At 45.1% G+C, this 22557-nt stretch overlaps 1 protein-coding gene across 8 annotated transcripts in view; it reads left to right on the top strand.

Annotated features, from left to right (window-relative positions):
* Positions 1–22557, top strand: part of si:zfos-588f8.1 — an 82992-nt gene that overhangs the window by 55048 nt on the left and 5387 nt on the right. For 3 of the 8 annotated variants that reach the window (XM_063013460.1, XM_063013455.1, XM_063013456.1), the window contains 23 exons: positions 1417–1527; positions 2747–2866; positions 3010–3159; positions 3243–3400; positions 3841–4818; positions 7558–7621; positions 9985–10103; positions 12164–12267; positions 12364–12539; positions 12647–12754; positions 13933–14103; positions 14896–14937; positions 15029–15140; positions 15259–15332; positions 16110–16302; positions 16642–16770; positions 16940–17045; positions 18550–18681; positions 18783–18906; positions 20009–20056; positions 22060–22175; positions 22251–22378; positions 22468–22529. In XM_063013460.1, coding sequence (XP_062869530.1) covers positions 1417–1527; positions 2747–2866; positions 3010–3159; positions 3243–3400; positions 3841–4818; positions 7558–7621; positions 9985–10103; positions 12164–12267; positions 12364–12539; positions 12647–12754; positions 13933–14103; positions 14896–14937; positions 15029–15140; positions 15259–15332; positions 16110–16302; positions 16642–16770; positions 16940–17045; positions 18550–18681; positions 18783–18906; positions 20009–20056; positions 22060–22175; positions 22251–22378; positions 22468–22526 — 3522 coding nt within the window. In that variant the 3' untranslated portion in view covers positions 22527–22529. Of the gene's footprint in view, positions 1–1416; positions 1528–2746; positions 2867–3009; positions 3160–3242; positions 3401–3840; positions 4819–7557; positions 7622–9984; positions 10104–12163; positions 12268–12363; positions 12540–12646; positions 12755–13932; positions 14104–14895; positions 14938–15028; positions 15141–15258; positions 15333–16109; positions 16303–16641; positions 16771–16939; positions 17046–18549; positions 18682–18782; positions 18907–20008; positions 20057–22059; positions 22176–22250; positions 22391–22467; positions 22530–22557 lie in introns of all 8 variants that reach the window. The other 5 variants (XM_063013462.1, XM_063013459.1, XM_063013458.1 and 2 more) reach the window with 4 other exon arrangements.

The following is a 22557-nucleotide window of genomic DNA, read 5'->3' as shown; positions in this document are numbered from 1 at the left end:
AAATTTTGTGGGTATACAATTACTGACTGTAGCCCATATAATTGCTCTGTACACATCATCACTCCCCTGTTCTTCATTTATCGATCAAAAACAACCCCACTGTCCTGATGATGTTTGGGTGTTGTACCGTTCTCAGCACCGCGATGACATAAACATGGTAAGGACATGGTGGTGTGTGTTGTTCTGGTACGAATGCAGCAGGTACAGCGGTGTTGTTGGGATTTTTAATCCTGATTAAATGTCCTGGCCTCTTTATTAACGCTGGTTGCAGGCGAGACCCAGTGTGTTCATCTTCCTCTAGTTTTTTTTATCAGTGAGGTTTTTTGACACAGCACTGGCATGAGTGTATAGCAGGTGCAGCAGTGTTGTTGGGATTTTTAAACACCTCGATATGCAGTGTAGTGCTGATCATGCTTCACCACCCAGACATCATGTTGTCAGTGAGGGTTCTATGTGGGTGCTTGTCTATTGATCAGTGGGGTATGTGTACAGAGCAACATATGTGCAACATTTAGTAGTTGTATACCCACAAGGGTCATTTGTATGGTAGGTTTAGTTTAGAAAAATGATAATATAATGTATGAAGAACGTTGCAGCATTAACTTCTTCAGCAATTTGAACTACAGCAGCTCGTCTGTTGGATCAGACCACACGGGCCAGCCTTCGCTCCCCACGTGCATCGATGAGTCTTGGCAGCCCATGACCCTGTCGCCGGTTTACCACTGTTCCTTACGTAGACCACTTTGATAGATACTGACCACTGTGGACCGGGACACACCCCACAAGAGCTGCGCTCGCACATCTTCACTTGGTGCCTAATATATCCCACACACTAACAGGTGCCGTGATGAAGAGATAATCAGTGTTATTCACTTCACCTGTCAGCGGTCATAATGTTATGCTTGGTCGGTGTATATATACCACTTTTACAGACTAAATAGGTGTTCGTAATAAAGTGCTTGCTGGTTTTTTTTAATGATATTCACTGTATGTTATTGAGATCACTGTATAAATAATATAGAAAGTATATATATGAAGGATAGATAGATACCTAGGCATACATAGTTTTTTTTATTTATTTTAAACACAGCCATTTACCACATATATAGTATCTTAAATTGTAATACATATGTGGTAAATGGCAGTCTTTAAAATAAATAAATAAAAGTGCAAACAGTGTACGCCCAGGTCATAATGAGATTGAGAAAAAAAACACGTTAACTAATATTTTAATGTTGTGATGATTGATCAGGTGTCGCCTTGCTCACGGAACATCTACTGTAGAAAGTGTTTGATTGTTCTGCATATTAGTCACATCCTGGTATCAGAAGTAACTCTGACTAAAACATGACACGTGTGTGTGTGTGTGTGTGTGTGTGTGTGTGTGTGTGTGTGCGTGTGTGTGTGTGTGAGCAGAAGGAGATGTGTTTTGACGAAGCGCTGATCCTGCAGCAGCTGCGTTACACGGGCATGCTGGAGACGGTGCGCATCAGGAGGTCGGGTTACGGCGCTAAATACACCTTCCAGGTAACCTGATCGATAATCTGGTTATTTTTAATATACCACTGTTCTGTTGTTTTGCCTTCATACACTGTATACACAAAAGTATTTGGACACCTGACCATGAGCTTGTCATACATCTTAATTTAAAAGCAAATGGTATTAAAATAGAGAGACCAGCCGCTCAGGTGGCGCGGCGGTAAAAACACGCGCTGTACACCAGAGCTGAGATCTCGAATACATCGTATCGAATCTCGGCTCTGCCTTGCCGGCTGAGGCTGAGCGGCCACATGAACAGCGATTGGCCTGTCGTTCAGATAAGGGGCGGGACTAAGCCGGATGGGGACTCTCTCTCAGACTAGTGCGATTACGACCTCTGCTGGCTGGTTGGTGGCGCCTGCACGGAGATGGGGAAGGAGTGCGGTAGAGGGTGTGGCCCTCCGTGCGCAGCGCTGTACCGCACTGCACTGCACTCGTCAAGTGTAGGTGATAAGATGTTCGATTGCTGTGCACGTGTCGGAGGGGGCGTGGTGCGGCCTCGTCCTCCCCAATCAGGAGCGGGGACCAGCATTAGTGAGAGGATGATTGACGGGTAGAAATTGGATGTGCTAAAGTGGAAGAAAAGTGGAAAACTAATAAAAAAATTTGAGAGACCACTGTGTGATTTATTTATTTATTTATTTATTTTTAAGCTAGAACAGCCACTCTTCTGCAAAGGCTTCTTACAAGGCTGTGGGAATTTGTGCCCAGTCAGTCAAAAAGAGAATTTGTATCGCTGGGCACTGATGTTGAAGTTCGTTCCAGAGCCTTCGGTTGAGATGAACGAACGCCTTTATTGTGTACAGTACAACGAAATTTACAACTTTTTTCGCATATCCCAGCTTGTCTGGAAGATGGGGTCAGAGCACAGAGTCAGCCATAGTACGGTGCCCCTGGAGCGGAGAGGGTTAAGGGCCTCGCTCAGGGGCCCAACAGTGGCTGCATGGCAGACCCGGGATTCAAACTCTCAACCTTTTTGATTGATAGTCCAAAGCTCTACCCACTAGCCTACCATCGTCCCTATTCTGAGTGCTGGAATAGAAAGGGAAGCAGAAGTTGGAAGCGTATCATTTCATTATATAACTGATTTATTACACCTGTTAGCAACTGCTGTGGCTGAAACACATGAGTTCTGTTATTAGAAGGGGTGTCCCAATACTTTCGCACATAACTAATATAAACACTGTTGTGCTTCTCTGTACTGCAGGATTTCATCGAGCAGTTTCGTGTGTTGCTGCCCAAAAACGCCTCGTCTCCTAAAGAAATATCCACCCTGCTGCAGAACCTCGGTCTGGACCCCAAGACGTACCAGATAGGCAAAACTAAGGTCAGCTCGCTGTTGGTCCTCAGACCGTTCATACATATTTTCTGCCTGCTTGAACGGTAGAAGATCCACAGACGGAAGAACTCTCAGCCTTCCGGGACACATTGTCCATGTTTAAAAATGTCCCCGCGTGTTCGATGTTGCAGGTTTATCTGAAGGAACTGGAGAGGCAGACGCTTCAGGACACCCTGCACAAGGACGTCATGCGTAAGATCATTTTCCTGCAGCGCTGGTCCCGAGCTAAGCTCCAGAGAAGGGAGTTCCTTCAGATGAGAGCGGCCGCTGTCGTTTTTCAGGTGCGTTTAGCTCGCGCTCGTCACGCCCTTCCTCTGTTCTAGTGTTTGTTTATCTGTGACTGACTGTGTGTGTTCATGTACAGCGCTCGTGGCGTGCGTGTCAGGAGAGGCGGCGCTATAGAGCAGCGACTGTGCTCCAGGCAGCGTGGCGCGGGTCCAGACAGAGAGATGAGTACCGCCACAGACGAGCCTCCATCACCAAGATCCAGGCTTTCGCCAGAGGACATTCAGCTCGGAGAAGGTGCTGCGTCATCGGTTGATGATGATATCACTGTGTTCGAGTCCTTTGAGTCCTTTCTGTGTATACTTGGCATGTTCTCCCAATGTCCTTATGGGTTTTATACGGGTGCTCCGGTTTCCTCCTGGTCCAAAGTCATGCAAAGTCATCCCTGCCTTACATTAGGCCCACTTAGACCCTAACCAGAAAAACACATTTCTATATATTTCTCACACTGAATGGTTCCTGATTCTTGTATACAATATGATACATGAGGAATATACACAGATTTTAAATGAAAATGTTGGGGAAAGGTTATGTAACACCTATATCACCCTTGTAAAACTTTGCGCTCAGCCTTTAGAAGGAGTATTATGAGGGAGTTGAAATTTTGGAACCAGTGAGTGTTTGGGTTCTCGTTAAATGTATATCTGAACCTAGACTGATTGTATAATGTGTTTCAGGTACCACTCTCTAAAAGAAGAAAAGAGGAAAACGGAAGAGGAAGAAGCTCGACTTAGGAAACAGAAGGAGGAAGAGGCTGCCAGACAGGCCGAAGAGGCAGCCGAGGCAGCCAGGAGAGCACAAGAAGCCGAAGAGGCAGCCAGGCGTGAGAAAGAAGCAGCCAGAGAGGCAGAAGAGGCGGCGAAAAAGCAAAGAGATGCTGAAGAGGCAGCTAGAAGAGAGAAGGAGGCAGCGCCGCAGAAACAGGAACCACGGCTAGACGTCCAGGTTCCTACAGATGAAGAGGCGCAGGATGATGAAATCGAGGGGAGGAGGGAGGAAAATAAGAGCCACCGGACTGAGGCTGGTCCTCAGCCTGACGCCAAGTCTGAGAAGAAGAACGAGGAACCTGTTCAGGAACTTCCAGACCACAGCAAAGCACCACCAGCAAAAACAAGCCCTGATGCTACAGACCCTGAAGCTGCACGTCCTTCAGACCCCAAAATCACCCCGATTTCTTCAGATCAGCCATCGAAAGACGAGCAAAGCCACGAAACCTGCAGCCCTGCGACTGTTGCCACTCGGACTCTCGATTCAAGACCGTCGGTAAAGCAGCCGCCCTCCAGGAGCCAGGAGAAGAGAGAGATGAGACGGAAGCGCGGTTTGGAACACAGCCAGAGGGAGAGCGTGCGCGCGGCCTCGTCCGGAAAAGACGAGAGCGCCAAAGAGCTCGACCACTACACCTTCATCCCCTGGAAAGAGGACAAGGCCAAGAAGGAGGCCGCCGCCCCCGCCGACGATATAGAGAAGGTGAAGAAAGAAGCCAAACGAGCCACAGCTGGACCGGTCCGACCCGCCACTTTACATCTGGATGTGCCGATCTCCAACGAGCCCAAACACACGCGTGCCAAGGAAGGTGCCAGCAAGGGGAATGCACAGCCAGATCAGTCATTACCCGAGTCCCAAAGCAAGGAGGACAAAAGAACTAAGATGCTACAGTACGGTTTATTATTCACACACATTGACACGTTTTGTTCCCTAAAGTGTTTGGTCGGCGAGTCTTTTTTAATATGGTTGAACACAGGTTTGGTGTCTGAATTGAGCTTCTTTATTTGTGCACTGGAAGTTTTATTATGCCGCACATCCAGACAGGCACTGTCTTTCAGTAGTGTCTGTTGCTTGTGATTTTGCTATTTAAGCAATAGAACACGAGAGGTCGTGTGTTATCGCGAATAACATCACGGCTGTGATTCGGTCGCAGTAGATCATCACAGCCGTGATGTTATTCGCAATGACACACGACCTCAAGTGTTCTATTGCTTAAATGCAACAGTTTTTTCAAAATAAAGAAAGAAAATAAATCAAAGCAGCCCTTAATTTCATATTAAATATGCTTTAATATTGACAATACCTTCCGCCAAAAAGTAGTTCCACACCGAATATATAGTTTAACACTACAAAGCAGACATCCCAAGTTGCAAAACTCATTTTATGGAGGTAAGAACAACAAGAAGAAGAAGGCAAGAACCTCCGAAGGGAAAAAAAGAAATAAAAAACCTCTTGCACACACCAAAGGATTATGGGTGATAACAGAACTCTTAGGAGCTGCTAACTGGGCTATTAAGCTAGCTGTTCGCGTTACAAACACATTAAAGTTCCCTACATAGTGCACTAGATTGTGTATCAGATTGTGGATTTATGTTCCCTACATAGTGCACTAGATTGTGTATCAGATTGTGGATTTATGTTCCCTACATAGTGCACTAGATTGTGTATCAGATCGTGGATTTATGTTCCCTACATAGTGCACTAGATTGTGTATCAGATCACAGATATATGTTCCCTACATAGTGCACTAGATTGTGTATCAGATCGTGGATTTATGTTCCCTACATAGTGCACTAGATTGTGTATCAGATCACGGATTTATGTTCCCTACATAGTGCACTAGATTGTGTATCAGATCGTGGATTTATGTTCCCTACATAGTGCACTAGATTGTGTATCAGATCACGGATATATGTTCCCTACATAGTGCACTAGATTGTGTATCAGATCGTGGATTTATGTTCCCTACATAGTGCACTAGATTGTGTATCAGATCACGGATTTATGTTCCCTACATAGTGCACTAGATTGTGTATCAGATCGTGGATTTATGTTCCCTACATAGTGCACTAGATTGTGTATCAGATCACGGATATATGTTCCCTACATAGTGCACTAGATTGTGTATCAGATCACGGATATATGTTCCCTACATAGTGCACTAGATTGTGTATCAGATCACGGATTTATGTTCCCTACATAGTGCACTAGATTGTGTATCAGATCGTGGATTTATGTTCCCTACATAGTGCACTAGATTGTGTATCAGATCGTGGATTTATGTTCCCTACATAGTGCACTAGATTGTGTATCAGATCGTGGATTTATGTTCCCTACATAGTGCACTAGATTGTGTATCAGATCGTGGATTTATGTTCCCTACATAGTGCACTAGATTGTGTATCAGATCGTGGATTTATGTTCCCTACATAGTGCACTAGATTGTGTATCAGATCGTGGATTTATGTTCCCTACATAGTGCACTAGATTGTGTATCAGATCGTGGATTTATGTTCCCTACATAGTGCACTAGATTGTGTGTCAGATCGTGGATTTATGTTCCCTACATAGTGCACTAGATTGTGTATCAGATCGTGGATTTATGTTCCCTACATAGTGCACTAGATTGTGTATCAGATCGTGGATTTATGTTCCCTACATAGTGCACTAGATTGTGTATCAGATCGTGGATTTATGTTCCCTACATAGTGCACTAGATTGTGTATCAGATCGTGGATTTATGTTCCCTACATAGTGCACTAGATTGTGTATCAGATCGTGGATTTATGTTCCCTACATAGTGCACTAGATTGTGTATCAGATCGTGGATTTATGTTCCCTACATAGTGCACTAGATTGTGTGTCAGATCGTGGATTTATGTTCCCTACATAGTGCACTAGATTGTGTGTGTATCAGATAACGGATTAAAACGCGTTCGGGAAAAAAAGTCGATGTCGCCGAGTGCGCGTTTGTGTGCATGAAGCTCGTCGTTACTGGCAACGCGTCAGCGGAGTAATACAGTTGTGGTGTGAAAAGGCTAGAGGTTAGAACGCTTCTCAACCAATCAGATTGTAAGGTCGGAACTAACTGTTGTATAAACTGTGGTATGAAATGGAGCTGTTCTGTAGACTGCGCAATAGACCAGCAAATGGGACATTTATTACCGGGCCGCACAGAAAGAATAAATAATTAGAGATCGCTGCAAGAGCAATTATATTTCCAACACACTTCGGGTGTTATTGTCTCCGATCACCACTAGGTGGGAGCAGCGTCTCATTGCATCGAAAAAAGCTCAGCCTGGGCAACCAATATCTGTACACAGCGTCAAAGATCCCGTCCCCTTAATAGTCTGGTCTTTTTCATACCCAGCAGATTAGAGGCCAATTTGGTCTGCTAGAGGGCGCACAGCCAACCAGAGCTCAGAATCTCAGCACTGGTGTGCTAGCAGATTATCCGGCTGTCCACATATTTATGACCGCATAGTGCAAACATAAAGAGGCTGAATTTAGACACTTAATGAAATCTGGACATTTCATTCTAGACTGACCTGAGACTGAATATGAAATGTGATGCGTGTTTATATTTATATATAAAACATATTTAAATTCTTTTGTGTGCCCCCCCACAGGGTTTCTCGATCATTTGATGATGTGTATGAGCTGAAGACGTCAGACTCCTGTGGAGTTTCAGAGGTAAAGTGAGCTACAGTTTCAGATCTCAGATTTCTCTCCTGTCCAGGGGTGATGAGTTTTAAACAGAGCTGATATAAATCCACGTTGGTTGGATGTCTAGTTCAGGTTCGGCGGTCATGTTCACATCCCTGTGCTTCTCTGGCTCACTCAGGACAGCACGCGTTATCGGAAGCTTCCCAGACGCAGACATCGGCTAGACTTTGTTCCTAACTGCTTGAGTGTTAAAAGCGCAGAAATGGAGGATGTGGATTTCTCCACGTGGTCCCACATGAGAGCCGTCCAGGTTACACACGTCTCTGTTACATGTCTGAATCATTGGGTGCCCCCCCCCCTCCCCCCCCCCATGCCAAGGGCTTTGAATTTGATCCCAAATAAACCAAACAGAATGAGCTTGAGTCTCATCTTGTTTCAGTAAACATGTGCTTTCTGTTTGAGCATTCTTCCACAGTTATTAGCCTCGGGAAAGTGGGAGCGTGCTGACCGGAGCTTTTGATTGGCTGATTTTTGGCATGGTTAGCCAATCCAGGCTAGTCTTAGGGTGAATTCTTGTTTCTCTTTTTTTTTTATATCCTCTGTATTACCAGAGATGCATTGAAAGGAATAAAATTCGGTACGTAGTTGTTAAAATTTGACTAATAATAATTTCACAAAATATTAGACGTAAAAGACGAATCTAAAATTCTACAAGTAATGTAAATATTTGACATCATTAAATATTGGGTAAAGTATGCTAGGCCTCTACTGCTGAGATCTGAGGGTCCAGGGTTTGAATCGCAGCAGTGCTATCGGCCGGTGAGCATCTGCATGGAGACGATTGGTTAATAGATCCAAAGCTGGGGGTGGGGGGTCCAAAACAGTGCGCTCTCAGTGCCGGTTCCAAGCCCAGATAGAAATAGGAGGGTTGCGTCAGGAGGAAGGGCATCCAGTGTTAAAACTGTGCCATGTCTGGTATGCAGGCCAGATCCACTGTGGCAACCCCTAGATATGAAAGCAGCCTTTTTATCATTCGGCTTCATTATTTACCTTCATTATTCACCCAGTAAAACAGTTTTAACTTACCTCAAAGCCATAAAATATAAATATACATATTAAACGGTCCTAAAATACAGTATAAAGACGAGATAAAATAAGCACATAGGGACATAACGCCTATCTTGCCTTAAAATGACACATATGTGTTAAACATGGCTTTAAAATCCAAATAAACAAATAAATAAAGAATACAGCGATACCTTGAAACTCGACGTCAGTTGGTACTGGGAGTGACGTTGAGTTTTAAGGTATTTTTCCCACAAGGATGTTTGTGAAACCTGTTAATGCATCCATGGTCCTGTGGAACTGCATATATTTTAGTCTCATGTAAAATAATCAGGTTTTTAACACTTAGACACTGAAAATAACACAAATAACCAATGAAATACAATTAAAAACAGTTTAAAAAAAACAATAAAATATACAATAAAAGCTGCATTTTAGCTTAACTTCTTTATTGTTTCCTTATGCTAATCAGAACTTATAAGCGTTTTAGACTCTGGGAGAAGCTGATTCTGATTCTCAGCGTTTCTCAGAAGCTGGAGCTGTAACACAAGTTTAAAAGTGAAACAGGGAGGAGAATCCAGATAAACACAGATACACGTGGAGCTGTAACCCTGGATCTGCACCTTATTCCACACTGATGCAGATTCAGCTCAGATTCACACGCTGATCAGGTTTTACTGCACGATCAAGCCGAGCGCAGAACAATACAAATTTATTGAGGACGGTTGTTGAGTTTCAAAGATTTTGAGTTAAGGTACCGCTGTATTCACCCAGTAATGGATTACAACTTTGCCTGGGAGAGACTCCAGCAGAAAGCACACAGCTTTAACAGGATGACACTTAAATGAACAATTTCAAAATAACAGCTTATTTCAATTAAATATTCTGTTCATTTTGCTACCTACAACACCCCCCCCCCTCGCCTTTATGTGCTTATTACAGCATGAACATGTCTGTGTTAAATAATTATAATAAATGATTCTGTAACTGCCTCTTATAATATGACAACCTGTTCATAATTTTACCCAGTAAGTTGTTGTGTGTCAGAAAGGTGGTGGGTGTTTTTTCAAGCCTGGTCTTGGTCTCAGTTCCACACCAATAAAGTATAAACCCTGCAAAACCATTTATCAATCAGACTGGACTTATTTTTGGTCATTTCGACCAATTGTTTCCAATGAACGATTGCGATCCCCGGTGCTTTATGGTGTGCAAGCTGGCATGTCTGCTGTCTGTAATGCAAGGTGATGGTGCAAACCGATCTGCCGCATGTACCACGCTATGTCGGCGCTTTAAGGGTTCCTAACCGGTAATAAACGGTCTTCCAGGCCCCGCTTCGTGTTGTGGAGGCTCCACATGGAGGGAGAGCAGGCACCGTGAGGAGGACGCCTCAGGACAGCTCCGGTCAGCAGGACGGCCCTCACGCGCACCCTCACACTCCAGAAAGGTAAAGAAAAAACACAAAACAAACACTTAGACCCAAATAAACTACAATGTCGAGTCGCATTATTATGAACAGCGGTTAATATCCAGAGTGAGCGGCGTGTGCAGTACGGACAGCAGCTAGACGGTAGGTCGTCGCAGGTATCTGGAGCCATGCCGACTGCAGTGCATCCCACAGCTGCTGTAGGGGGCGTGGGGGAGGATCCATAGAGCCAACACTACCATCAAGGTGGTCCCACAGATGCTCAATTGTGTTGAAGTCTGGGGAATTAGGGGGCCGGGGTAGTACTTGGTAAGTCTCGGTCATGCTCTTACTACCAGTGTGGGACATCTCTAGGCGTGTGACGTGTCGCATCGTCTTGCTGGAAGATCCCATCCGGCCCAGGGAAGAGACTCAGCATGTTTGGGTGTACGTGATCTGCAAGGCTCTTACCGGTCAGGGTCTGCAGCAAATTAGAATTCATGTATTTTATGTTTGTGGTTTTTAATCACATGATTTTATTAATGATTAATTAGTAATGATTAATGATCAGACTTTGGCATCATCTGTTTTTGGAGAGTAGAAATTCCTTGGTCTTATGTGTTAAAGGAATATAGGAATCAAACCCTGGCGAATCAAGACCCCACATGAGCCTGAAGAGAACAATGAGAACTTTTGTTTATAATAAATCTAAACCCTCCCATGGTAAAGCGGATTGCCGTGTTCCTGCGGTAATCTTGTCTCAGCTGCTGGGCATGGCTGGCATTTTCTGGGTATTTGTCGACCCTCATGAATCAACTTTTATCTGAAGTAAAAAGGAAGCCTGACTCATCGAGCTCATGGGAAAGCGCTCGTCCGAGCTCGGCTTATCGTCTGATACTTCACGTGGGTCTTTCACTCCCTTTTATAGTAGCTGCTGTGAGAACATGCCGATTCATTCAGTTTGTCATATCGTCGTGTACTTGGAATGGACTGGCTGGCATGGTTTAATGGTTTGATTCCTCAGCTGAAACACTGGCCTGGCACTGCCAGCCTCCACGTGTAGTCATATTTCATGCTGCGTGAGAACTGGATTGAATCCAGACCCCTTTCCAAAATCCTAGTTACACTTTTTTATGTTTAATATGGAAGAATTTTGTAGGGATCTTGGTGTGAATGTAACTGGTGGGTGTGTGACGCACTGCAGTGGATCAGTATCCTATACTGGAGCTGTTCCTGCGCCCCCTGTGCTATGGTCAGGAAATACTGGCTGTATTATGTCGTGTGGGTGAATAACGACGCATTCACATGAGAAGCGGAAAAAACGCTTTTGTGCTAGACCACAGTTCACCTGTATGAACTTTGACCCAGTTTGCTGCTGACCTTTTCAAAGCTCCAATGAGACAAACTGTTTGATATGATGCAGTAAAAGCGACTCGGGTCGTACGAACGAAGCTTAGCGTGACTTATTGTAGTAAAACAGCGAGTGAGGAATGTGATTAGTGGAGGAACTTATGAGCAGTAATAATGAAGAGAAGTTTAGTTCTCCTGTCTCCTTCTTTTACTACATTAAACCACGTTAAGCTTTATTCTGAACCAGAAGCGTTTTAGACTCTGGGAGAAGCTGATTCTGATTCTCAGCATTTCTCAGAAGCTGGAGCTGTAACACAAGTTTAAAAGTGAAACAGGGAGGAGAATCCAGATAAACACAGATACATGTGGAGCTTTTGGACTGGATCTGATCTGATGCTTATTCTTTGATGAGGTTTTACCGCAGTGCTCAAGCCAAGCGCTGAACCAAGCGGCGCTTTGCTCCAGGGCTCCCAGTGAGCAAAACAGGCGATGAACTGCTGCCCCGTCCACAGTCTATTCCTGCATTGTGCCCAGTACTGTGACCCTGACCCGGATAAAGCACATAAAACGAATAGATATAAAACAGAATCAAACATATTTAGGCATCAAGTGATAAAATACAGCATCGTTTATGGTTCTGGTGGTTAGAAATGATCACATTTGTTCAGATGCCAGTCTGGTCTGTTGGATATTTAATACAAGCAAATCAATCTAAGTCACTGGAGACCAGAGTTTAATATTTTATGTGACAGATCGACTGGCTTCCTGAGAAAAATCCTGAAGAAAAGACCTCAAAAAGAGGCTCAGACTCCAGAGGAGGACGACCTGACGATGGCTTCTCCTTTATCCCTAAACGGTATTTATTCTAGATTAAGTGCTTTCAAATCACCGTGCGTTTTATTCTATTTTATTTGTATTAACTGCACCGCGCTTGCACGTTCACCTGCCGCAGCCACGTCTCCTTCACGACCACATCACACGGAGTCTCTCGGCGGGCGCGTGAGTCGAAACCCTACCATCAAGATCAGTCGCGCCACGCGGGTCACGGAGCAGTGGAACGCCTCGCTGGATCGAGAGATCACCAACGCCAACGAGCTCCGGCACCTCGACGAGTTCCTGGGAAATCAGGTCTGGATCACCGACCCTGTTCCGAAATCACGGCTGGCGTGTGACGGGTCATGATGGATAAATAAACCCGTGTGCTGGTGACAGTGTTTTCTTTTCGTATCTTGCAGGTGAATGATTTACGCTCCAGAGGAAAGCAGCTCTCTGCAACCGAGAACATCTTCATCACCGCCACCATGCAGTTTCGAGAGACCATCAAAAGCATGTACTCCGTCCCAGTGAGTCCGTCCACACTGCAGCTTTGCCCCTCTTACATCTGTGCCTGACTTATTATGGGTGTTTTCCACTGCACATTCAAACAGACCTACTTATCATTAAGCTTTATAATTATCAGGCTACACAGCTAAAGTCCTCACCCTACCAATGGCTCCGAAATAACACAAGGATGCACAGTCCTGCCCACAAGCACTGGAAGCCCTCACATCTGACCACTCAATCAATAATACCACCCTGTAAAAATACACAACACTAACTGACACAAGACTTTGCTGGGTCCCAGGCCACTCTGGTATCATGGGCAGTGAGTATGACGACAGGGTTGCAGTCAGTAAACTCCAAGCCCCTGTCAGCCAACGTCAAGCCCTTAGTGACCTTCTATATAAAGAATAAATGGCAAACGGAATGGAACGTAGACTGGAAATGAACTACATGAAATCTGTCCAAATGTAGGTGTCCGACCAATCACATACCTAGGAAAACAAGAGGATTAGGAAGTAGTATACGCTAGATGTCAGATCGGGCACACCATGCTGACACATTCCTGATAAGGGGCGAAAAACAACCCTTCCCCGTCCCAGTCACCATCTAACACCGGCTCATTGAATGCCCTAGATACCTACAAGAAAGACAGCAGCCACTCCGGGATCACCTACTTAGACTTGCTTGCTGGAAGGTGTGGCAGACATGCCAGTCCGCTATGACCAACACATACTAATCTTATACTCAAAGTAGGCACGAACCAGACACCTGCTGAAAATGCCAGAGATTATGAGAGTATCCTTTAAACAAGTAACATGCCACAAATCTTCACATTAAACAATCTACACCATACGTGCATTAACTAACCTTGAAATCAGATGGATTACATTCCTGCCATGAACATTACTAGTGTGTAAACAGTGTTAAACCCACAAACAGTGTCTATAAGTCACTTTAAATCCTGCCATGATATAGCCAACGTGTGAACATGGCGTTAAACCAAAACCACTAAAAATTTTGAACCCCAGTCGACTAATCATGGCTGGTTATTGGTTAAAAGACTTAAGGTGAGATTTGCATCTCCATGCCCAACATAAGAAATGATTTATAAATAAGTAATATAGTATATATCTTTACCTCCGTACCTGTTCACAGACTTTTAAGAGTTTTTTTTGTTTTTGTTTTTGTTCTCCTGTAGAAACCGCTCATCGGTTACAAGGTTTTGATGATGGGCTACCAGAACAAGGTGATGAGTTTAGCAGGTCAGCAGCAGAAGGAGGAGGTGCAGCTCGTCGTCAATCTGTTCCAATCCGTGCTGGACGGCTTCATCAGAGGAGAAATCAAGCGAGAGGAGGCTGAACCCGTCAAGGTAACGCACCAAAGCCTTCGGTCCATATATAACTTAAGGGCACAACGGTGGTCACATGGCACTGGTGGGTCAGTGAGGATGTTTTTTGCTTCTTTAGTTTTTGTTAACAACCTTAGTGCTTACTGATTCTGTAAATGTAATTATTACTAAGCAAAAAGGAACCTGTAAAATATTCCAAGCCTGATTTCAATTACTTGCTCCTATTAAACGTCACCACAACAAATCATTCATCCACATATTTGATTAGGCACAGTTTTTGCGCCCATGCCCTTCCTGACACACCCCTCCTGTTTATCCGGGCTTGTGACCAGCACTAATGAAGCACTGATACACGTGTTCACCAGCTGGACTTTTAGCATTACGCCACACTGGCTCACAAACTGGATATTTGCAGGAAAAACATGTTAATACTTTATGTAGATTTGATAGAGAGGAACCAGAGAGGTGCATTTCCAGTGGTGGGCGTCCGAATACTTTTGCTCATGTGTGCAGAAGTTCAGTAGATCAACCTGCCTTTCAAAAAATGACAAGCCACAAGCCAATCGTATAGGCATTAATATTTTAAAAATTAAAAAAATTAAGTGACGTGAATAGGGCTAAAAAGGGGGTATAAAAACGGGCGTGGCCGGCGAACGGGTGCGTGTATCCAACAGCTGTATACAAGCCCTGAAGAAAGCTGGACCAAAACCAGGTGGAATAATAATAATAATCATACAATCACACTATTGTCATCAGTTGGTTATAATTATATATTAGCAGCACTGGTAGTCACATTTATTTTCATCTCCGCAGCCTCCAAAAGGTCACAAGAAGAGGCGGAAAAAAGAGAAGAGCGTAAGTAGGACTACAAGTACTCACAGATACTCCACACACTCACAGACACACCCGGCCGCCCTCATAACACTGTTTGTTCTCTTGTGTTTAGATGGAGAGTCCACTGGACCACAGGTTCAGCAACTTCCAGGTGAACATCATGCAGTACTGTGACCAGTGCTCCTCTTACATCTGGGTGATGGAGAAAGCCTACATGTGCAGTGGTGAGTGTGCGGCACGTGCAACCTGTACAACTTTTAAAGTATTTTCATATTATTTACATTTTTTGACAGTACAAACAGTGTTTGTAGTTTATCGTGTTGTGTTTGGTGTGTGTTTCAGATTGTAAACTGGTTTGCCACAAGAAATGCCTGTCCAAAATCGTCACAGACTGTAACACGTTCTGCTCCAAAAAGGTAAGTAGATCATCTCTGCACCACGATGATTGTGTTTAAGCTTCTTAACAGGCTTAGACTCCTTAGAAAACCGAGCGCTCTCTCTACGTAGACGCATTTTACGTCTTCCTACGCTCCCGAGAAGAGGGCGTGTCTAAATTCTTAGATCCCTTAAAATGCTCCTACTGAGGCGCCTTAATTCTGAGTGATGATCCGACTGAATAACGAGGGAGCGTCCGATGCGGAGCAATCAACGGAGTTCTTTTCCAATGTAAATAAATTCTCATTGATGTTTAATCTGTATGAAGGTGCACGAGAGTCGTTTATTGGTAAATTCGGGCTCGTCAGGGACAGTTTAACTGTTTTCGGTACACAGTCTCTACTTAGGCAGCTGCCCAGGTAGGCAGTAGGCAGCAGGGCAGCTCACTAGGTTTTTGAACACACCCTCTGTGGCTTAAAGTATGTGGACTTCAGATTCAGGTGTTTCAGTTGCATTAATCAGTCATTAGCCTCCAGCTTTAAGGCATCAAAGCAAAGTCCATACAGACGTGGTCCACACAGAGCCCTGACCTCAACACGCTTAAAAACAGGTTGTCGTCCATCTCATCTTTTGACTAGATGAACACTGACTCCAACAGACACACTCCAAAATCTCCAAAAGCTTCCCCAGAGCTGCAATCTCCATATCTATGCATATCGTTTTAAAATAGCATGTCTGACAAGCTTATCATCAGGTGTCCGTATACTTTTGCCTATGTAGAGTAACAGCTGAATTGATGGACCGTTTTTCGTGTCTAGAGCGACGAGGACTCGAGTTCCCAGCACTTCGGCGTGCGCGTGTGCCGGCTGGTCGGTGATAGGATCCCGGTCCCTGTGGTGTTGGAGTTGATGCTGGAGCACGTGGAGATGAACGGCCTGTACACGGAGGGCATCTACAGGAAGTCCGGCTCGGCTAACCGCATGAAAGAGCTCCGGCAGCTTCTGGAAGCCGGTAGGTCTCCCTGAAAACACGGTGGTGACCCTCGAGGGATCGGGGAAGCATTTCATTAGTAAATTGATGGGGGTTTCTCGTGAAGTCCAGGTCTCAGCGGATCAAAACTTCATATTAGGCGGGTGGTCCTAATGTTTTGGCTTAGTGTATATTATATAGAAATCTTTTCTATGCATATTAGTAATAAAGCAGTGGGACCTGTGATGGAAAAGATTGAGAATCCTTGCCACACAGACACATGTTGACACACCGGAATGTTTCAGTGTGTGACCTGTGTGGTTTAAATGGTCAGCTAAAGTCCCAGCTCTCTGTCAGCTCTAATACTTGTGTGTGTTTCAGACCCTAATACAGTGTGTTTGGAGGACTATCCCATCCATGCTGTGACCGGTCTGGTGAAGCAGTGGTTGAGAGAGCTGCCTGATCCACTCATGACGTTTAATCACTATAATGACTTCCTTCATGCAGTAGGTGAGGCCACGTTGTTGCTGCCTCACCCTGATTTTGTGATTTATTATTTAAATCAGGTTTAACCTTCATTTCACTGCATTTCATTTTATTGAGTTTTATCCGTGCGCTGCAGCTCGTCCTGTATTTAATTGTTCACTCCATCGCTAAATGATTTTGCCTGTTTGATCAGAATTACCTGAGAAGCAGGAGCAGCTAATGGCCATCTACAGTGTTATAGACGAACTCCCCACAGCCAACTACCAAACTCTGGAGAGACTCATCTTCCACCTGGTCAAGTACGTACTCCTGCCCAGATTTTTAAAAATGCCAATTTTTTTTAAACCTACGTGCGCTGCCGAGAAGGAGGCTGTTCGAAATCCTAGATGCCTTAATATGTTGTCCACTAAGGTATCTTAAAATGTCAACGTTATTTTGACTCGAGAACGAGTGAGCATCCGACGCTGCCCTTAGTGCTGAAGGCAATCCCAGCATTCACTGCGGTGCAACTTTTCTCACAGAAAAATAGTTATTTTCTTTTTTTTTTTTTTTTTTTTTTATTTATTAATTTTTTTTATTTAGCACGTCCAATTTCGTCCCATCTATCATCCTCTCATTAGTGCGGATTCCTGCTCCTGATTGGGGGCTGACGAGGCCGTTCCACGCCTCCTCCGAAACGTGCACAGCCAATCGACCGTCTTATCACCCACACCTGACGAGTGGAGCGCGTCAGAGTACTGTGCACGGAGGATCACACCCTCCGCCGCACCCCCTCCCGTCTCCATACAGGCGCCACCGACCAGCCAGCAGAGGGCGCCACCGCCCCGTTCCTGAGAGAGCATCCCCTACGGTCTCGAGTCCCGCCCCCCACCCGGACAACAGGCCAATCGTTGTCCATAGCCGCCCAGCCTCGACCGTGAAGGCAGAGCTGGATTCGAAACGACGCTCCTTCGAAATCCAGCCCTGGTTGCAGCGCGTGTCTTTTACCGCTGCGCCACCTGAGCGGCCAAATAAAGTTATTTTCAAATGTAAATACATTATTATTGATTTTTAATTTGTATAAACTTGTACAAGTGTATTTATTTGCAAGTTCTCGCTTGTCAGGGACAGTTTAACCGTTTTCGGTACACGGAGGGAGACGTTATTTGACATGCTAGCGTGTTGTGCCACCTCATCCCATTGGTTTGAATGGCATGATGCTAACTGTGTTGGCTTAGTAAGCGAAACCCGATGTTATCGCTGTCTACGTAGTGCGTTTGAATAACCTGCCTTATGAGTCGATCATTAAAATCCGCTCTACTTAGGCAGTTGGCTATGTAGACAGTAAGACAGCAAGGCAGCTCACTAGGTTTTCGAACACACCCTAAGGGTGACTCTAATAAGTCATTGACTTATAAGGCAGGTTATTCGAACGCGCTACTTAGACTGCGATTCCGTCAGTTTTCACTTACTAACACAGTTAGCCTCATGCCATTCAAACCAATCTCTCTCCGTGTACCGAAAACGGTTAAACTGTCACTGACGAACCCGAATTTGCAAATAAATGAAACTTGTGCAAGTTTATACAAATTAAAAATCAGTAATAATTTATTCACGTTTGGGATTGCCTTCAGCGCTAAGGCAGCATCAAAATAGCGTTCAGATTTAGGGTGCCTTAGTAGGCAGCATTTTAAGGCATCTAAGAATTCGAACAGCCTCATTCGAACACACCCAAAAATGTTGTTTTTATTTATCCTGACTGCATCGAAGGACGTGTATGAGCGTACAGTGTATGGCATGACGCGCTGTGCCCGTTTCCATTAGGGTGTCGAAGGAGGAGAAGAGTAACCGGATGACGCCCAACTCGCTGGCTATCGTTTTTGCCCCCTGCATCCTGCGCAGCCCCGACACCGCGGACCCGCTTCTCAGCATGAAGGACGTGGCCAAGACGACCGTGTATGCATTATACTATAAGACGTTATATATTTCTTAGTGGTCATCAACAAGGGCTTCCAAACCCTGACTAAGCTCGTCTTTTTTTACCGTGTGCGCTGCAGGTGTATAGAGATGCTGATTACCGAGCAGATCAGGAGTTATAACGAGAAAATGGAGGAGATCGAGCAGCTGGAGTTAGCTGAAAATCTAGCGAAGAACCAGCTCAAGCTGAAGAGACGCAACACGGTAGGCTTAGACGTGATGGGAATCTGTCTGTCTCTGGGTCGTCGCGTCTATCTGTTTCTCTGGGTCACTCCGTCTCTATGAGCTTCTGATTCTTTCTTTTACTGTGTTGGGTTTTTTTCTGTTGTCAGAAAGACCATGAAGGAACTATTTAACAATAAAAAGCTGAAAAACAGACACAACGTCATCAAATAAAACAGAATAGTAAATAAAAGACACATCACAACCTTACCTGCAATGAACACGGCCCAAGAGAAACTAAACCCTAAACGAAACTAAAATACCTTTGTCTGCACCCAGGTGGTACAGCAGTTTATTACACTAGTCCACCAATGCCAAGATCCAGGTTCAAATCTGCCAGCCGGGCATCTGCATAGACATGATCGGCTATTTACGTTTCTTTACGTTCACGGCATTTAGCGGACGCTTTTATCCAAACGACTTACAGCCGTGACAGTATACAATCTAAGCAATTGAGGGTTAAGGGCCTTGCTCAAGGGCCCAACAGTGGCAACCAGGCAGAGGTGTGGCTTGAACCCGGCAACCTTCTGATTACTAGTCCTGTACCTTAACCACTAGGCTACAGCTGTCTTATGTCTGAACAGTGGGGGATGAGGGGCGACACATTGTGATGGATTGGCACCCTGTCCAGGGTATTTCTACCACTGCCTGGACTGGTCCGGGCGGCGCCAGTGCGAGTGGGATGGGTGTGGGTAGACGGGGTCACGTGGGGTCTAGCGTGGCTCTTTGTATGCGATGCAGTTCTGTATGAGAAACCAACACCAGTTGGTAGTCGATAAGAAGGGAAAAGCAGAAGCGAATTTACATGGGAATTGGAAATGACTAAGTGGCAGATAAAGAACAAAAATCCAGCATTCCTTTTTATATTAAAATAGATGAATGAGGAAACCTGACAGCTTTAGATCTCGAGAGGTTTGCTCTGGGCGTCTCTGTCCTCTGGTACTTTTCAGACCCGTCTCACATCCGAACGTCTGTCTGATTTTCCTGTGGCCTGTCTGTCTGTCTGTCTGTCTGTCTGGTGTGTTTACAAGCAGTGTCTGATGGCTCTTCTCTACTTCTTGTGTGTGTTTATTGGTCTCTGTAGAGCTGCCATTTACCTCTCAGGTTTACCTCTTCTTACAGAGGAGTAGCGGTATGTATGTTCAGCTGAAGTGTTGTGTGTTTTTACCCTCTCCATCACATGAAAAATGTGTGTGTGTGTGTGTGTGCATGACGTGGAGACGTTCATACAATCCTACTAACCCTACAAGATTGCATGTGTGTGTGTTCTGGTGGTTTTGGGGTTTGCATCATTTCCATCGACCTTCCCCATCACATGCATCCACCACCCAGCATGATCATCTTTACCCCTGTAACCGTCTAGAACTAGTTTATGTGGCATCGTTTTTATTAAAATCTTGAATTAAAGTTGTACAATGCCAGAGCGTTTGGAATGAAACTGCATTATTTACCCTCAGCACTATTTACATGCAAAGCCGGAGGAAAGAGGACCGGTTGCACCACAGTGCCTGTTAACAGTACGACGTTTGAGTTCTAGGCAGCCTGATCAGTCATTTGGCACGAACGTTTGCTTATAAAAAGGTAGATTAACACTATATGATCAAAAGTATTGAGACACCCCTTCTAATTATTGAATTCAAGTGTTTCAGCCGAAACATTTGCCAGCAGGTGTAATAAATCAATTATATATAAAGGAAATAATATGTCCACCTTTGTAGAAACAGTTTAAGGAAGGCTCTTAGCTGTTTCAGCATGACTGTGCCCCTGTGCACAAAGCGAGCTCTATAAAGACATGAAGAAAAGCTCCAGTGTCCACTCGACAGCTCTGGGATGAACCGGAACGTCAACATTTTCTCCCGACCTTCTTTGCGTGCGTCCTCTCCACCAATGCCGATCCCCGCCCTGATTTGAGGAGAACGAAGCTAACCCACGCCCCCTCCGACAGCCGTATGCATCTGTTCACCTGCACCAGGCGAGTGCTGATGCGGAGAGACACACCCTGACGGCGCACTCCTTCCCCGCCCCTGTGCAGGCACCATCAATCAGCCAGCAGGCTTACTCCTACCCCACCCCTATATGAACAACAGGCAAATCGTTGTTCATGTGGCCGCTCAGCCCAGCCGGATGGCAGAGCTGAGATTCGATACCGTGTGTTTTACCGCTGCGCCACCTGAGCGGCCAACTGAGGCTTTCTTGACCAAAATCAGTGCCAGCCATACAAATGCTGTCATCTTTTGACTGAAAGGGCACAAATTCCCATAGACAGACATACAGGTCACTCTGTTCTCATTTTTTTTTTTTTTTTTTAAATAGGACGTCACGTCCATCGAGCTCATGGTCAGGTGTCCAAATACTTTTGCTACATATAGTGTAGGTTCACTGTAAGCCATGCAGGGTTAAGGATCTAACATTGCAACCTTAAACCACTGCCCTTCTTATACGAGGGATCTTCAAAAAGTTTCAGCACTTTTATATTTTGGTTCTAAGCGGTGAGGGTGGGGAGGAGGAATCGGTCGTGTCTAAAAAGCTTTAAGGGGAAGAAGATTGTCCTGCGATGATGATGATGTGAAAGCAGCGGCGCTGCTGATTTATATTATTTAGTGGGGTGGACATTTTATTACAAGACCACTCGGTCGCCTCACAGCAAGAAGGTCCTGGGTTCGATCCCCAGGTGGGGCGGTCCGGTCCGGGTCCTTTCTGTGTGCTAGTTCTCCCCGTGTCTGCGTGGGTTTCCTCCGGGTGCTCCGGTTTCCTCCTACAGTCCCAAAGACATGCACATGAGGTGAATTGGAGATACAAAATTGTCCATGACTGTGTTCGATATAAACTTGTGTAATGAGTAACTACCGATCCTGTCATGAATGTAAAATTCAAAGTGTAAAACATGACGTTAAAATCCTAATAAACAAACAAACAAGACAATTCTAACTCTTCCTCCAGGCTTTGCTCATAGTTCTGGCATTGTGCAAAACCTCACCAGCACGATTAGTACCATTGCATAGGCCTTAGCATCCATTTGCTAACTTAACTAACTGGAATGAAGTTGTTTTGGCTTCAGAATCACTGTAATTCTGAACTGATAGATGCCGAGTACGTTTGGAAATAATCTCATGTCGGTGTCTGTGTGGGGTTCAGGTGAGGGAGAAACCTGCTCTGGATCTGCGCGCCGTTCCTGAGAACGAACTGCTCGACTCGGACACGGAGGCCGAGAGGAGCCTGGTGGAGCGGATTAAATCCATCAAACAGGAGAAGTAAGACTACAGGCAGTGTGACCGTTTGATTTCGAGGGTTTATTATGGTTTGTGTAACCTGTGGGTGTGTTGCAGAGAGGACCTGGCCTGCAGGTTGCCGGATATGGAGCAGCCCGGTTCCGATCAGGAGAATCTGGACTCGGAGGCCTCGGCCAGCTCGGAGAGTCTGTTAGACGACCGCGTGCACTGTTCAGACACGGAAGGTCAGTATTAAGGTACAGATAGAGTTTTTTTTTTATTCCTGTATTGTTCGTACAGCGTATGGATTGACCGTGCTCCGTTTATGATGCAGGTGTGAACCGGCTGCTGCTGGTGCCGTTAAAGAAAGTGGCAGTACCGGCTGCTCTCTAGCAGGTTGTGACCTTACTTGACCGTGTGTGTA

This window comes from Trichomycterus rosablanca, chromosome 17 (assembly GCF_030014385.1).
Source record: "Trichomycterus rosablanca isolate fTriRos1 chromosome 17, fTriRos1.hap1, whole genome shotgun sequence".
Lineage (NCBI taxonomy): Eukaryota > Metazoa > Chordata > Actinopteri > Siluriformes > Trichomycteridae > Trichomycterus > Trichomycterus rosablanca.
Note: the sequence above shows the minus strand (reverse complement) of the source record. Positions and strands in the feature narration are given on the sequence as shown.